Below are 16,736 nucleotides of genomic sequence, written 5' to 3'. Positions count from 1 at the left end.
TATAACATTTTATAATTTTTAATTAATTCAACATAGCTAAGGTCATGTATACATCAATATATAACATAACTACACTAATTTATCCACTGATAAACATCTAGATCAGTAGTTGCCAACCTTTCTGACCTGACGGACCACTAAACACAGTTTTGAATCCTGTAGACAACTATCAAATTTTTTTAAACTACCGTATACAAACATTATGGAATAATGATGATAAAAGTTCCATTTCACTTTATTAATATGAAATTCAATTGTTTAATTATAACAAATTAGTGTGAAGTTTGTTGCTGCTTATTTGAAACTAGGACACTGCACGACTTTGTCACATCACAATAGAATTGAAGTAAAGCCAGAAGGAAAGAAGCTATCCCTGCATCTATTAGACACAGAAGAGACGATTCTTGTACAGTACCTGATGGACACAAACAGGTGAACTTTGCATTTGCCACCACAAAAGAGGCTATCTTCGTATCTGCTGATCATGGGAAACATGACCGTGGTCTCCTGTGGTTTGCATTGGGTCCCATCCTAGTATTGGCCAAGTATGGATGATCAAAGAACAGAGCAATCTATGGCAATTGCTTTGTTCTTGTGTTTTGTTCATTTTATGTGCCTATTTTCCATTGTGTGCACACAATACTGTTTTTATTTTCAACCCCTAGGCCTAAATTCCATTAGGTGTGCTCATCGCATCAGAGAGCATAGACATTGTCACTGTCATACCGTTGTATATCAAAAACAAAGTCATGGACTACTATTTTTTTACTTTCCTGGTTCTGTTATACATAACAGAGAAAAAAATATGGCAACTGGTCAAAAAATAACCCTTCAAAGTTTTTTACATTTGTGGACTTAGGGGTCCTTGAAACACAAAATACAAAGATGCAAAATACAAACAAACAAAAACAAATTATACAAAAACATTCAGAGTTTTATCTGTATGTATGGACGTTAATGTATGTGTGGGGCAAGATTTTGTTTACCCTCTTGAAGCTTAATAATTACTGTGCTTTCTGAAATTTTGCAGGAAGGTGTGTGTGTTAGAAAGATTCATGCTATTAAATTTTGGTGGTTAAAGGTTTAGGTGGTGGGGAGATAAAGAAGAGTGGTTGTGTGTCATATCTCAAGTAGGGTCAGACTTAATGACAAGTTTACTTGTTATTAGCATTTACAATTTTTATAAAACTCATTCCTACTCTCAAAATTAAGCTTTTTGCCATTTTATAATAATTAAAATTGTAAAGTTTTTTTTATAAATGAAATATTGTAACAGATACTGTCACCAAAATTTTTTATGTTGCCGGGAATGTTAAGTGATTCATTGCTGGATATTTTACATTTAAATGGCACTTCTGGATTCCTTGTCTCAATTAATGGAAAATGGCAGAGTTTTATCAAAATTGATTCTTTAAATTTTGAGAATGAACTTGATTCTATAAGCCCATTCAAGACATGTTAGCAACTGTGAAACATCACACGACAAAGTTGTGTGATTTGTGCAATATCACTTTGTCACATGTGCTCATAAAACAACCTTATATCTCAAAAACAAAGTCAAGAACTCCCATTTTTTATTGTAGCTTTGGATTTCACATCACAATTAATGGAAAATGGCAAAGTTTAATCAAAATCTATCAAATGGATTTTGAGAATGAACACAATTCTGTAAGCCTCATAGAAGAAGCTTCACTAATGCTCCACTTCAATATGTTTATGGATTCTTGGCTCTTCCATGAAGGATGACAATTGCACACACATTATTTATTGATATTATTATTTATTTATAACCTTCATTTTGTGCTTGGTTTTAGATTTTAATAAAAATCCCAAAGGAGTGAGAAAAAGCAACCAAGCATTTTGCATTTCTTTGTCCTACTTTGTGTAACCTAGAGTTGATCAATATCCAAATTTCTCCATGGACCACAAGTCAGTGACAACTCTCTTAAATATCTAAGTCACACAAATCTTTAAGATTAATATTTAAGCCTTTTCAAATCTCTTTGTATAAAATTTTGTAACTACATTCTTTAACTATTCAATCTTTAAAATTTAAAGTGAAGTACATTTAAATGAAGACTACCAAAATAAATATAAAATACAACTGTTCCAAAACTGTTGTTCAAAGACAAATCTCAAGATAATACCAAAAAGGTAAAAAATGTTAAAGATTAAATATCTAAAAGCACTGTTCATCACTAGATACATTAATCAGTAGCTCATCAATGACTGGATATTTATTGTTCAAATAACAAAAATCTTAAAAATCCAACAATCAAACTACTTAATAAGACTGGAAATGTTAATGTCATTAACAGACCAAAAACAGTGTGTTTAAATAGTTTGTGACTGCTGAATTTAATGTTTATTTTTATTAAATCAATTAATTAAATTTATAAGATTAGATTCTAAATCATGCCCAGAATATATTTAATCTTTATGGATTTTAAGGTTTTTAAAAATTTGTAAATTTTTATATTATTATGCATATATGTATATATATTTTAAAATCTATATCAAAAATCAGCAAATCTAATTAGCATTACAATATAAAATAGATCAAATATAACAATGATACTGTTGACATAATTCAAATTATGCAATTTAAAATCAAATATAATTTCAATAAGAGATCAGCTGAAAAAAATTACATTAATTTAATGTAGACCTACATAACTGATATAAAAATTTAAATGAATAATTCAAAGACAACACCAATGAATAAAACTAGATCTAAAAGTATATAATACTGTTGAATTTAGCAGGAACAAACAGAATTGAATAAAATTTTTTCAATTTGGAGATCTTTCCTAAAAATCTTCTAATGTTTATCATCATCATAAACAAACAATTATATTTTTATCTTTCCATTTTCAAATATTCTTTATTATTTTTTTACAAAAGACATAAGACAATACCCAATGGGCACAATAAGCCTTTCCCTTAATAACAATAAAAATAAATCAATTTAAAAGCATAAAAACAACATTTAAAAAAATAATAATCATAATAGACTAAACTACATATGATTTTCTTTTACATTGTTGTTTAAATTTTAAAAAATAGTCCAAAAGTAAAAAATTTTCAATGCTTTTAACATAAATTATGTCACAAAGACTTTCTTTTATAAATTTGTATATACAGTAAAGCATCAATTATCCGACTCAATTGGGGACTGGAGTTGGTCGGATAACTGAAAAAACAGATAATCGAAAAGTATGAAAAAATATATTATTAGTATAGTATATTAGTGTATCCCATGTAATTAGTATATTGCTATTAATCTACTTCGTGTTGAATTTTCATTGATGTTAAGCCTAACAAAAATTTTTTAAAATAATAATCGTCACTATTGTATCATTAAAAATTATTTTTAAATTATTTTATTGCTCACAAAACAAACAACCACTCATAATTAGAAAATTAAACTTCATTTAAATACTGGCCTCCTTCTCATGGTCGAGCCAGTGTTGCCAGCTAAAACACGCAAAAATTTAACAAAAATAACATTAAAGTAGCCAAGACATAGCCAAATTTTGTAGCACCACATCACTAGTGGACATTTGAATTTGCCAACTAGAACGCTGTTGGTTAACCGATGTGACGGTTGATTGGGGGTCAGATAATCGATGCCCTACTGTATCTAAATTTGAGTACAAAATATCTTAATTTCTATTTATCTCATTTTGGAGGGTTATTGTTTTTATTTATTTCATTTTGTTTATAACAGCTAATGTATCAATAAAAACTTATCTTAAATTTATCTAATCTTGTCCTTGTTTAATTACTATAACAATTAGATAAGTCACATCATTCAAAAACTGACTAAAATTACATATACAGTGGTACCTCAGGATACGACATGAAATTCGAACATATTTTTGTTCCACGATATGAACAAAAACTCACCATACGACGTTACATTAGTTCGCAGCGCCATTTTTTATTCACTTCTGTTCATTGGTCTCAGTTCGCGTGTTTGCTTCGTCGTGGAAGAATCTCCTCGATAAAGGAAATCTTGAGGTATTATCAGAAAGTGACTGATTTTATTGAAAAGAAACATCCCGAAAAGGTTCACACTGGCCATATTGCTATTCGGAGTAATGACATTTGCCTAAATCATTTTAGAAACATTTTAAAAAGTAGGCAAAGCCAAACCTCTTTGGATAGATATTTTACCAAGCAACCTCTATCAAGTAAAAGTGCTGGTGGAAGTGAAGGAAAGAAAGCAAAAAGCAGTGAATAAAAATTAAAATATATATATACATCAAACAACACTAATTTTTTTTATCTTTTCTAAGTTATTTTTAAGTTATTGTTACATTATGTTATGTATGTTAAATTTTAGTATCATTTCTCTTCTCCCTCTCTTCTGCCAACATTTTACACATCCACCGTTGTCTATCCTCAAAAGTAAAGTGCAAACAAAACTACATTTTTTTCATCAATTATTATTCTATTATGGTTATTTATACATTTACAACTACAAAACTCATTTTTCAGTGTTTTCCTTACTATAGATATTTTTTTAAATGTACTAATTTGAGTGTGTTTTTTGTGTTGAAACGAATTATTTGGTTTTACATGTAATCGTATACAGAAAAATGATTCACCTTATGACATTCATGATACGATCTCAGTTTTGAAACGGATTAATTACGTATCCTGAGGTACCACTGTACAAACTAATAAGTTTTTAAAGTACTTATTTAATATTTATTAAGTTTTTTTCATTTCAACTTCTGCTTTTTTCACATTCGTCAGAAATTTTTGTTAAACATCCACAAGTTTTACATCAATTTTTTAACATTGCAAATTTTAACTCAAATAAAATAAGAAAAATTTCAAAATAGAGTGGAGCATTGATTATTAACAAAGCCATTATCAAAAAAAAAAAATGAATTAATGAAACCAATTTTAGACAATACTAATTCCAGTAAGTACAAAGTTTTTATGTAATTAATATCAGTGATCTTCTGTGGGCTTTCTATCAAGCTAGCTGATTATCAACATTATTGTTAGGTTTTATTTATTACAGTACAAATAGAAAAGCATGATTAATGAGTCACAGGCTTCTTATGCATCAAATGCTTCCTGAACCAATTTTTCAACCTTCATAACAGTAATGATCAAGCAAACAAGCAATTTAGCAAATTTAAAAGGAAAAGCTACATAAAAATAAGTAACATTAAAAAAAAAATAATAATAATAATCTAATAATTAAGATTAATCTTACTATTAAGTAGGGGAGAGCGGGGCTAAAAGTTCCCGTGGTAAGTTGTTCCGATTGAAATAGCTTCATAAGGAAAAATAATAATAATAATTAGTAAATACGTCATGAAATCGAATGTTTCTGCGCATCGACGGCAGCCATCTTAGTTAGGCCAGTAACGTCCAGTACATTGGAAAAGGAGCCTGTACGTCGCTGATCCACGTAAGTAAATATTTTCGTGTTTGATATTTTTGGTATATCTGGCGAATTTAAATAATTAGCGATTAGTTGTTTGGTATTTTTATTCAAAAATATATATGGTATCTTGATATAAACGCTAAAACCGTGTATGTCTCGTAACCTAATCTAGTAGTTGCTGTTTTGAACCCATGTGTTATTGGGGCTAGATGTTCCCTTCTTTGGGGGTATGTTGTGACCTTGGAACAACTTGCCCCAGTTCATCTGTACTGGCAATGCAGTAAAAATACAGTAATATTTTTTTTTCTTTTGCAGTATGCGGACTTATATTCGAAAAACAACACGAGGTTCTGTATCTCAGGAGTTGATGCAAAGAGCTGCAGATGCAGTTATTAAAGATGGTAAAAAAATAAAAACTGTTGCCAGAGAATTAGATATTTGTCATATGACGTTATACAGATTTGTAAAGAAGTTGAAATCTGGAGTAGAAAACGCTGTGGTTGGCTACAAAAAAGTAAGATTGGTCTTTAGTGAAGAACAGGAAAACAAGTTAGCAGAATATTTGTTAAAATGTGCAACAATTTTCTTTGGTCTTCTACCAGAGGAAGTGCGAAAATTAGCATATGAATGTGCACAGAAATTCAACGCCTCTGATATTCCACCATCTTGGCATGAGAATAAAAAAGCTGGTCCAGATTGGCTGACTGGTTTTTTAAAGAGAAACCCTCAACTCTCGATTAGAGCCCCGGAATCGACAAGTGCTAGCAGAGCATCATCTTTTAATAAGCACAATATTAACGAATTTTTTACAAAGCTAGGCACAGTGTTGGATAAATATAAATTTCCGCCCTCGAGAATATATAATTTAGATGAAACTGGCGTTACGACAGTGCTAAAGCCAAAGAAAATTATTGCCAAAAAAGGAACTAAGCAAGTTGGAGCTATAGTATCTGCAGAACGAGGTTCATTAGTCACCGTAGAACTGGCAGCAAATGCATTAGGACACACAGTTCCTCCAATGTTTATTTTCCCTCGACTTAAATACAAGGATTTATTTATCAAAGGCGGACCACCGGAATCCATTGGTGCAGGAAATAGCTCTGGATGGATGACAGCTACGGAGTTCCTCATATATATGGATCACTTCATCAAACACACCAGACCATCACCTTCAGATCCAGTTTTGTTATTGCTTGATAATCACCAATCTCACGTCGATATCAATGTGGTAGAAAAAGCGAAATCTAACTCCATTGTAATGCTGTCATTCCCGCCTCATTGTACACACCGTCTGCAACCATTGGACGTTGGAGTGAATGCACCGTTTAAAAATTATTGTGCAAAGGCTCAAGACAACTGGCTACGCAGCAACCCTGGCAAGACAATGTCAATATATGAGATCCCTGAAATCGTAAAATATGCGTTGCCAATTGCAGCAACTCCTATCAATATAATGAGCTCTTTTAAAAAGGCTGGCATTTGGCCATATGATCCTAATATTTTCACTGAAGACGACTTTGCTCCATCTTTCGTCACAGATCGCCCTTTGGCTCCAACGCATGAGAGTGTCTCTGCAGGCATCACACCTATAAATGATATTGATATAATTGATATGGAAGTTTCAGAGGCAGAAACTAGTATAGATAAATCCAACAATGCACGTGAAACTGTAAGCATTATTGACGAAAGACAAATCTTGGATCAACCAGGGCCATCAGGAGTTGTAAATTTGTCTACAACTTCTGGTGTTGTACAAGGACTTGGAAAGGATGTTCCTTTCTCCCCAGAAGCAATTCGTCCCTTTCCAAAGGCACCACCACGGAGTGGAACGACCAAGAGATGTCGTAGAAAATCCGCAATTTTAACAGACACTCCTGAGAAACAAGCCCTGGCAGAAGAGCAAAGCAAAAAAAGGAAGGTAAGCATTGATAATGAAGAAGTAAGAAAAAATAAAGGAAAGGGAAGGGTAAAGAGAAATCAAGGGAATAAAATAAAAGGGAACGACAAGAGAACGCTAAAAGGAAAAGGAAAGAGGAAGTCCATTAAACGACAGGTTGTACAAATGAGCAGTGAAAGTTCTGAGAATGAAGAGGATAGTTTAGAGTATTATTGTTTAGTCTGCTGTGACCGTTACTCTAACTCACGTTCTGGTGAAGAATGGATCCAGTGTCAAGAATGTAAGAACTGGGCCCATTCCAGATGTAGAAAATATCGTGACATGTTAACATACTTTTGTCCGAATTGCGGTTCTGATGAATCTTGTGATGATTTATAAATATAATATTATTTTCAGTCAAAGACGACTTTCTGATATGATTGAAGACTGATAATTGATAATTTCAAGGCTGATTAGCTACTTAAGCTAATATAATGGTTAATGTTTCAATCTTTAAGTAAAAATTATAAATGTTAAAATGTAAAAATGTTTAGTTTATAATAAATTTAAGAAAAACAACTAATTATTCATAAGATATTATTGATTAGTCCTTAAATACGTACTTAGTTAAATAAATTTTTTTTTTTTTTTACATATTACACCTTCCATAGATCTCGTAACAACTTGCCCCACCCTGTTAACAACTAGCCCCGAATCGGGGTAAGTTGTTACTTTCTGACTTTAGGTATTGTATTATTAATTATAAAAAATCTTACCAAAAAACAACCCCAAAAACTGTCTTAATAGCAAAGTTAGATATATTAGTAAATTTTAATATCTCAATACTTATGCTAGAATTAAGTTTCATTAACAAATTATGAGGTTGAATAAAAAACTTGTAGCCCCGCTCTCCCCTATATTTTGTTTTGAATTCAAAACTTTCATCAGTATATTTTAGCTTGCAATGAAAGATTAATGCTTGTTTTTAATAAATTAAAAAATAATAAAAAATTGTCTATTATTTATATGTATTAATCTTATACTATAGTACAATTAAATTTAAATATCTTCAGTAAAAAATATTAATCTTTTTATTCATTCCTTACCAAGTGTGATCAGCAATCCAAAATTGTCCTGTCCTGATTATTTTGAATATTCAATTCTATACTGTATATTGACAATAATTTATACATATACAATAGAGCATCAATTATCCAACCTCTGATCAACCGTCACATCGGTTAACCGACCGCGTTCTAGTCAGCAAATTCAAATGTCTGCTAGTGATGTGGCGCTACAATATTTGGCTATATCTTGGCTACTTTAATATTATTTTTGTTAAATTTTTGTGTGTTTTAGCTGGCAACACTGGCTCAACCATAAAAGGGAGGTCAGTATTTAAACAAGGCTTAATTTTCTAATTATGAGTGGTTGTTTGTTTTGTGAGCAATAAAATAATTTAAAAATAATTTTTAACGATACAATAGCAACGATTATTATTTTAAAAAAATTTTGTTAGGCTTAACATTGATGAAAATTCAACACGAAGTAGGTTAATAGTGATATACTAATATACTAATCATATGGGATATACTAATATACTATACTAATAATGTATTTTTTCATACTTTTTGGTTATCTGACCAACCCCAGTCCCCAACTGAGTCGGATAATCGATGCTCTACTGTATGCACACACATGCACAGGTGTGTGTAATAAAAATTATGCAAATAAATACTTTTGCCTTTGTTGATCATTTAAGTATTCTAATCAGCTTATAAATGGCAAAAATTTATGAAGATTTATTTATTTATGTAGATTTTCTACATAAATAAATACAGTAGAGCGTCGATTTTCCGAAAGTCAATCATCCGAAAGAATTCCAGTTGGCAAATTTAAATTTTCGCCAGTGCTGTGGCGCTTCAATCTTTGGCTATGTCTTGGGCTACTCAAATATTTTACGTTTTTGATACTAAATTAACATCTGAAGTATATTTTTTTTGTTGTTTTTATATTTTTCAGTATATTTATTTTGTTTGTACAAAATAAAAAAATAATTTTTAACGATACAATAGTCTTTGTTAGGCTTAACATCGACGAAAATTCAACGCGAAGCGACACGCAATGGAGTAAAATTTCAACATCGGATACGTTTAACTAGTTTTTCGTACATAAATCGGTTATCCGAAATATCAGTTATACAAACAACCCCAGTCCCCAATTGATTCGGAAAATCGACGCTCTACTGTACATACATATCAAAAATAAAAAGTTATGTATGTGTTTAAACTATTGAATTTTTGTTATCCTTTTACTGTTTTATTCATGTCATTTACTCAAACAAGTAATTTACATTTAACTGTTACTATTTATTTTTTTGCATTGTCTTCAAGATTTTAAATAAATAAATAGAAATCATTTGCAATCAATTATTTTGGGAACTTTGCTTAAAATTTTAAAAATAATAATTATTAACAAATAAATTGTATATTAGAAATCACCTAAATTTGCATAAAATTTCAAAAATGTAATTATTTGTTACAAAACTTAATGATATTTCAATAGGAAGTTAAACTTACCTCTAATCTCTTGCCAAATTTTACTGATACCCATTTTATATCCAAATATTATAAGTGTTATTATAGCCACAAAAGAATATACACGTTTAAAAAGAGAAACAATATACCTAGAAAAAAAATTAATGAATATCATATCAGTACAAAATAGAACAGTGCATTAATGATATTGTAATTTTCATCAAAGTACATTTAAAGTACTTTGATAAAATTAACTATAAATGGTAAGAAGTCCTATGATTAACGTTTATATTATCAGCATCTCTGTGTTTGTTTGTTTGTTTGTTTGTATATATATATATATATATAAAACATTTAATATAATAAATAACCATTAGATAATAAACATATTAATTTCCTTTCCGTTTGTTGAAATAAAGTGAGTGTGTCAAGAGTCTGATGTCTTAAATTATCACTTCATTGCAAAATAAAACAAACTATATGTATGAGATTTTTTATTAGCACATAGCTATATAGGAATAAATATGCAAACAGGCATATGCATTTGAAAAGCATAAAAAGGCAAATGTTCACATTTTCCTTTTTTATGCTCTTCAAACATCGAGCCAGAGCAAATATTAATTTTCCATTCCTATGTAGCTATATAATAATAAAAAATTTAATATATTTATTTTGCAAAGAAGCAATAATTTAAGACATCAGACTCTTGACACACCCACCCGTCTATGATACTATAAAATATAACATTAAAACTAAAATCCAAATTAATATATAGTTAATCAATTATACTCATATATACTTGCATATATGTCAACATTCTTCAAGGTTCAAACCTTGAAGAATGTTGACATATGAAGATTAAGAATAAAATTTAGACAAACTAAATTTATCCAAATCCTGTGGTTTAATTTCATTAAATAATATTAACTTAGTGTAGCACGTTAATGAGCAAAAATAAGATAACCTCATTCATTTTTATTGGGATTTGCTTTTCAGGTACTTTTCTGTTATAACCCCATATTTTGCATCACATGTCATATTCTGTCACAGTGCTGCTTCATGTCAAAGTTGAAATAAACATGCTATTCAAAAACTTCAAAATCAATTTTAGCCAGAGAAAAGAAAAAAATCTAGAATGTATAATTTTAAACAACATCTAAAATATGCAGTATATATAAAAGAATTAACTTCCAATGGGTTAAAAATAAACATTTTTTTTATTTTGAAAGTTTGAAAACACTTGATGAACTAAAGTCCCTTGACTTCAAAATCATATACCTTTTTCTAATAAAATTAAGGAGTCAAAGAAACTTGCTGTTAGCTTATTTCAAGTAATACTTGTGAAAAAAATCAGTAATTTATAAAATACTATTTACGAAAATTTGAACACAAGTCATAAAGCAATGAATATGATTCAAGCTATTTTATTTAACTAAAAAAGTAATTTACACTTAATCATTTATGAGTTTTTGAAACTGCATTTAATCTTTATAATGCAGTGAATTTATCTATGAGGGCAGTTTTTTTTCAAGCTCTGATGTTCCATAAAACAAAGACAAATGTAAATAACAAAATGAATTTACCAAAAGTTAGGTACAAACATGGTTACTTTTCGACATTATCAATGCGAAGATTGAGGAATTTGTCATATATATGGACGAGCTTTTCCATCCCTTGTCATAGAATGTTGCCGTCAGTGAATTGACATGGCCTTAACAACATTTTGAAGGTCGTCATTAGTCTCAAACCTCTGCCCTGCTAGTCATGTTTTCAGTTCAGGAAAGAGGTGGAAGTCTTCACACATTAAAAAGTTCCAAGCTGGGTGGAAGTCTTCACACTTTTAAACACCTAGCGTTAAACACCCTGATTTAGCGCTGAGCAACTTTCACTTTTTTCCTGAACAGAAAAAATGGCTAGGAGGGCAGAGGTTTGCGACTAATGACAATCTTCAAAACGTTAGGACCCATCTCAAGTCATTGGCAGCAACATTCTATGACAAGGGGATGAAAAAGCTCGCTCACAGATATGACAAATGCCTCAATCTTCACGGTAATTATGTTGAAAAGTAACCATGTTTGTACCTAACTTTGGTAATAAATTCAATTTGTTATTTACACTTGCCTTTTTTTTTATGGACAATCGGAGCTTGAAAAAAAAGAAAACACAAAACAGCTTACATATATTTCACTTACATCTAATAACTAATGAAATAATACAAGTAATTATATGATTTATTTTTTGAGAGAAAGTCATCTAATTACCATGTTTTCTCAATTCTAATGTTCTTTTTTCTTATTTTTCCAGTCTAAAAATTGGGGCACACATTAGAATCAGACAAAAAGTTAACTTAATGCAACCTTGTTCCCACCTACTCTTCACTCTCTTGGCGATTCATGTGTATTATATCATCAGTACATACATAGTACACATTCTGCCCATTATTTTGGATTTTTAACAGTTTGGTAGTCTTATGCAGCAAGCCAAGTGAATGATGGCCAGCTGACAAGCCTCCTATAAATCTATGTTTAAGTGAAGTTATCTACTATGCTGAAGAACACACATACAAAGATTTCAGTGTGACAATATGTATCTGGTAAATTCATGCTTGTGCATGCCAACACAAATCTTACTGTTAAAAAAAGTTGTTCATGCAGTAATTTTGACTGTAATTTTGCACTGATCCACTGATCCTCTGTACCTAATAATGGAGTCATAAAGGAATACAATTGAAAATGTAGACATTGTGAAGCATTATAAACATGAAAACAAAATTTTTTAAAAATGCATTAATTCATATTTAAATACATTGTTTTCGGTGATATAGGGTATGCATTACATCTGCAAGCAAATTTTATTCAAGTTTCAACATTTCAAAAATCAGTTGCACATTAGATTTAAGAAAACTTTGTATGTAGAAATAGTTAAATTGTTACACAACAAATCTCAATATAATCTTTTTAAGAATAAAAAATGCAGAAGTAACCAGAAACTGAATAATAATTTGATAAATGTTTTTGTAAAAGATCAGAATTATCTGCAGAGAATGAGTGAAAAATCTCTACAGAGACCACATTTAAGACACCCAATATCTCAAAAATGTAGTAAATCTAGAAGATAGACTTATCCTCTTGACTCTTCCTATCAGAGGAGGAAGGAAAGAAGTAGAGAGAGAAATCCAAACAAATAAAAGAAGCTTAAATATCTATATACAGTTTAACCCGATTATAACGACATCGGATGTAACGACAACCCTAATATAACGTCAAATTTTTATCGGTCCCACGATTTTACTATACTAGATAATGTTAAAAAACCCACTTGTAACGACATAAAACCCTGTTTTAACGTCATATTTGAAGCACTTTTAAATTTACAAAATTAAATNCATATATGTATATATATTTTAAAATCTATATCAAAAATCAGCAAATCTAATTAGCATTACAATATAAAATAGATCAAATATAACAATGATACTGTTGACATAATTCAAATTATGCAATTTAAAATCAAATATAATTTCAATAAGAGATCAGCTGAAAAAAATTACATTAATTTAATGTAGACCTACATAACTGATATAAAAATTTAAATGAATAATTCAAAGACAACACCAATGAATAAAACTAGATCTAAAAGTATATAATACTGTTGAATTTAGCAGGAACAAACAGAATTGAATAAAATTTTTTCAATTTGGAGATCTTTCCTAAAAATCTTCTAATGTTTATCATCATCATAAACAAACAATTATATTTTTATCTTTCCATTTTCAAATATTCTTTATTATTTTTTTACAAAAGACATAAGACAATACCCAATGGGCACAATAAGCCTTTCCCTTAATAACAATAAAAATAAATCAATTTAAAAGCATAAAAACAACATTTAAAAAAATAATAATCATAATAGACTAAACTACATATGATTTTCTTTTACATTGTTGTTTAAATTTTAAAAAATAGTCCAAAAGTAAAAAATTTTCAATGCTTTTAACATAAATTATGTCACAAAGACTTTCTTTTATAAATTTGTATATACAGTAAAGCATCAATTATCCGACTCAATTGGGGACTGGAGTTGGTCGGATAACTGAAAAAACAGATAATCGAAAAGTATGAAAAAATATATTATTAGTATAGTATATTAGTGTATCCCATGTAATTAGTATATTGCTATTAATCTACTTCGTGTTGAATTTTCATTGATGTTAAGCCTAACAAAAATTTTTTAAAATAATAATCGTCACTATTGTATCATTAAAAATTATTTTTAAATTATTTTATTGCTCACAAAACAAACAACCACTCATAATTAGAAAATTAAACTTCATTTAAATACTGGCCTCCTTCTCATGGTCGAGCCAGTGTTGCCAGCTAAAACACGCAAAAATTTAACAAAAATAACATTAAAGTAGCCAAGACATAGCCAAATTTTGTAGCACCACATCACTAGTGGACATTTGAATTTGCCAACTAGAACGCTGTTGGTTAACCGATGTGACGGTTGATTGGGGGTCAGATAATCGATGCCCTACTGTATCTAAATTTGAGTACAAAATATCTTAATTTCTATTTATCTCATTTTGGAGGGTTATTGTTTTTATTTATTTCATTTTGTTTATAACAGCTAATGTATCAATAAAAACTTATCTTAAATTTATCTAATCTTGTCCTTGTTTAATTACTATAACAATTAGATAAGTCACATCATTCAAAAACTGACTAAAATTACATATACAGTGGTACCTCAGGATACGACATGAAATTCGAACATATTTTTGTTCCACGATATGAACAAAAACTCACCATACGACGTTACATTAGTTCGCAGCGCCATTTTTTATTCACTTCTGTTCATTGGTCTCAGTTCGCGTGTTTGCTTCGTCGTGGAAGAATCTCCTCGATAAAGGAAATCTTGAGGTATTATCAGAAAGTGACTGATTTTATTGAAAAGAAACATCCCGAAAAGGTTCACACTGGCCATATTGCTATTCAGAGTAATGACATTTGCCTAAATCATTTTAGAAACATTTTAAAAAGTAGGCAAAGCCAAACCTCTTTGGATAGATATTTTACCAAGCAACCTCTATCAAGTAAAAGTGCTGGTGGAAGTGAAGGAAAGAAAGCAAAAAGCAGTGAATAAAAATTAAAATATATATATACATCAAACAACACTAATTTTTTTTATCTTTTCTAAGTTATTTTTAAGTTATTGTTACATTATGTTATGTATGTTAAATTTTAGTATCATTTCTCTTCTCCCTCTCTTCTGCCAACATTTTACACATCCACCGTTGTCTATCCTCAAAAGTAAAGTGCAAACAAAACTACATTTTTTTCATCAATTATTATTCTATTATGGTTATTTATACATTTACAACTACAAAACTCATTTTTCAGTGTTTTCCTTACTATAGATATTTTTTTAAATGTACTAATTTGAGTGTGTTTTTTGTGTTGAAACGAATTATTTGGTTTTACATGTAATCGTATACAGAAAAATGATTCACCTTATGACATTCATGATACGATCTCAGTTTTGAAACGGATTAATTACGTATCCTGAGGTACCACTGTACAAACTAATAAGTTTTTAAAGTACTTATTTAATATTTATTAAGTTTTTTTCATTTCAACTTCTGCTTTTTTCACATTCGTCAGAAATTTTTGTTAAACATCCACAAGTTTTACATCAATTTTTTAACATTGCAAATTTTAACTCAAATAAAATAAGAAAAATTTCAAAATAGAGTGGAGCATTGATTATTAACAAAGCCATTATCAAAAAAAAAAAAATGAATTAATGAAACCAATTTTAGACAATACTAATTCCAGTAAGTACAAAGTTTTTATGTAATTAATATCAGTGATCTTCTGTGGGCTTTCTATCAAGCTAGCTGATTATCAACATTATTGTTAGGTTTTATTTATTACAGTACAAATAGAAAAGCATGATTAATGAGTCACAGGCTTCTTATGCATCAAATGCTTCCTGAACCAATTTTTCAACCTTCATAACAGTAATGATCAAGCAAACAAGCAATTTAGCAAATTTAAAAGGAAAAGCTACATAAAAATAAGTAACATTAAAAAAAAAATAATAATAATAATCTAATAATTAAGATTAATCTTACTATTATGTAGGGGAGAGCGGGGCTAAAAGTTCCCGTGGTAAGTTGTTCCGATTGAAATAGCTTCATAAGGTAAAATAATAATAATAATTAGTAAATACGTCATGAAATCGAATGTTTCTGCGCATCGACGGCAGCCATCTTAGTTAGGCCAGTAACGTCCAGTACATTGGAAAAGGAGCCTGTACGTCGCTGATCCACGTAAGTAAATATTTTCGTGTTTGATATTTTTGGTATATCTGGCGAATTTAAATAATTAGCGATTAGTTGTTTGGTATTTTTATTCAAAAATATATATGGTATCTTGATATAAACGCTAAAACCGTGTATGTCTCGTAACCTAATCTAGTAGTTGCTGTTTTGAACCCATGTGTTATTGGGGCTAGATGTTCCCTTCTTTGGGGGTATGTTGTGACCTTGGAACAACTTGCCCCAGTTCATCTGTACTGGCAATGCAGTAAAAATACAGTAATATTTTTTTTTTCCTTTTACAGTATGCGGACTTATATTCGAAAAACAACACGAGGTTCTGTATCTCAGGAGTTGATGCAAAGAGCTGCAGATGCAGTTATTAAAGATGGTAAAAAAATAAAAACTGTTGCCAGAGAATTAGATATTTGTCATATGACGTTATACAGATTTGTAAAGAAGTTGAAATCTGGAGTAGAAAACGCTGTGGTTGGCTACAAAAAAGTAAGATTGGTCTTTAGTGAAGAACAGGAAAACAAGTTAGCAGAATATTTGTTAAAATGTGCAACAATTTTCTTTGGTCTTCTACCA

General features: G+C 29.9%; 1 protein-coding gene across 3 annotated transcripts in view; it reads right to left on the bottom strand.

The window, feature by feature from the left end:
- The window catches only part of LOC111633678 (reticulophagy regulator 3-like), a 59,897-nt gene that overhangs the window by 25,039 nt on the left and 18,122 nt on the right, over positions 1-16,736 (bottom strand). For all 3 annotated transcript variants that reach the window (XM_023378289.1, XM_023378290.1, XM_023378291.1), the window contains exon 2: positions 9,866-9,972. In XM_023378289.1, the coding sequence (XP_023234057.1) occupies positions 9,866-9,972 (107 nt within the window). The remainder of the gene's footprint in view (positions 1-9,865; positions 9,973-16,736) is intronic.

This window comes from Centruroides sculpturatus, unplaced genomic scaffold (assembly GCF_000671375.1).
Source record: "Centruroides sculpturatus isolate CEXI.00-Female unplaced genomic scaffold, Cexi_2.0 scaffold871, whole genome shotgun sequence".
NCBI classification, from domain to species: domain Eukaryota; kingdom Metazoa; phylum Arthropoda; class Arachnida; order Scorpiones; family Buthidae; genus Centruroides; species Centruroides sculpturatus.
The sequence above is the reverse complement of the archived record's forward strand: the minus strand, read 5'-3'. Positions and strand labels throughout refer to the sequence as shown.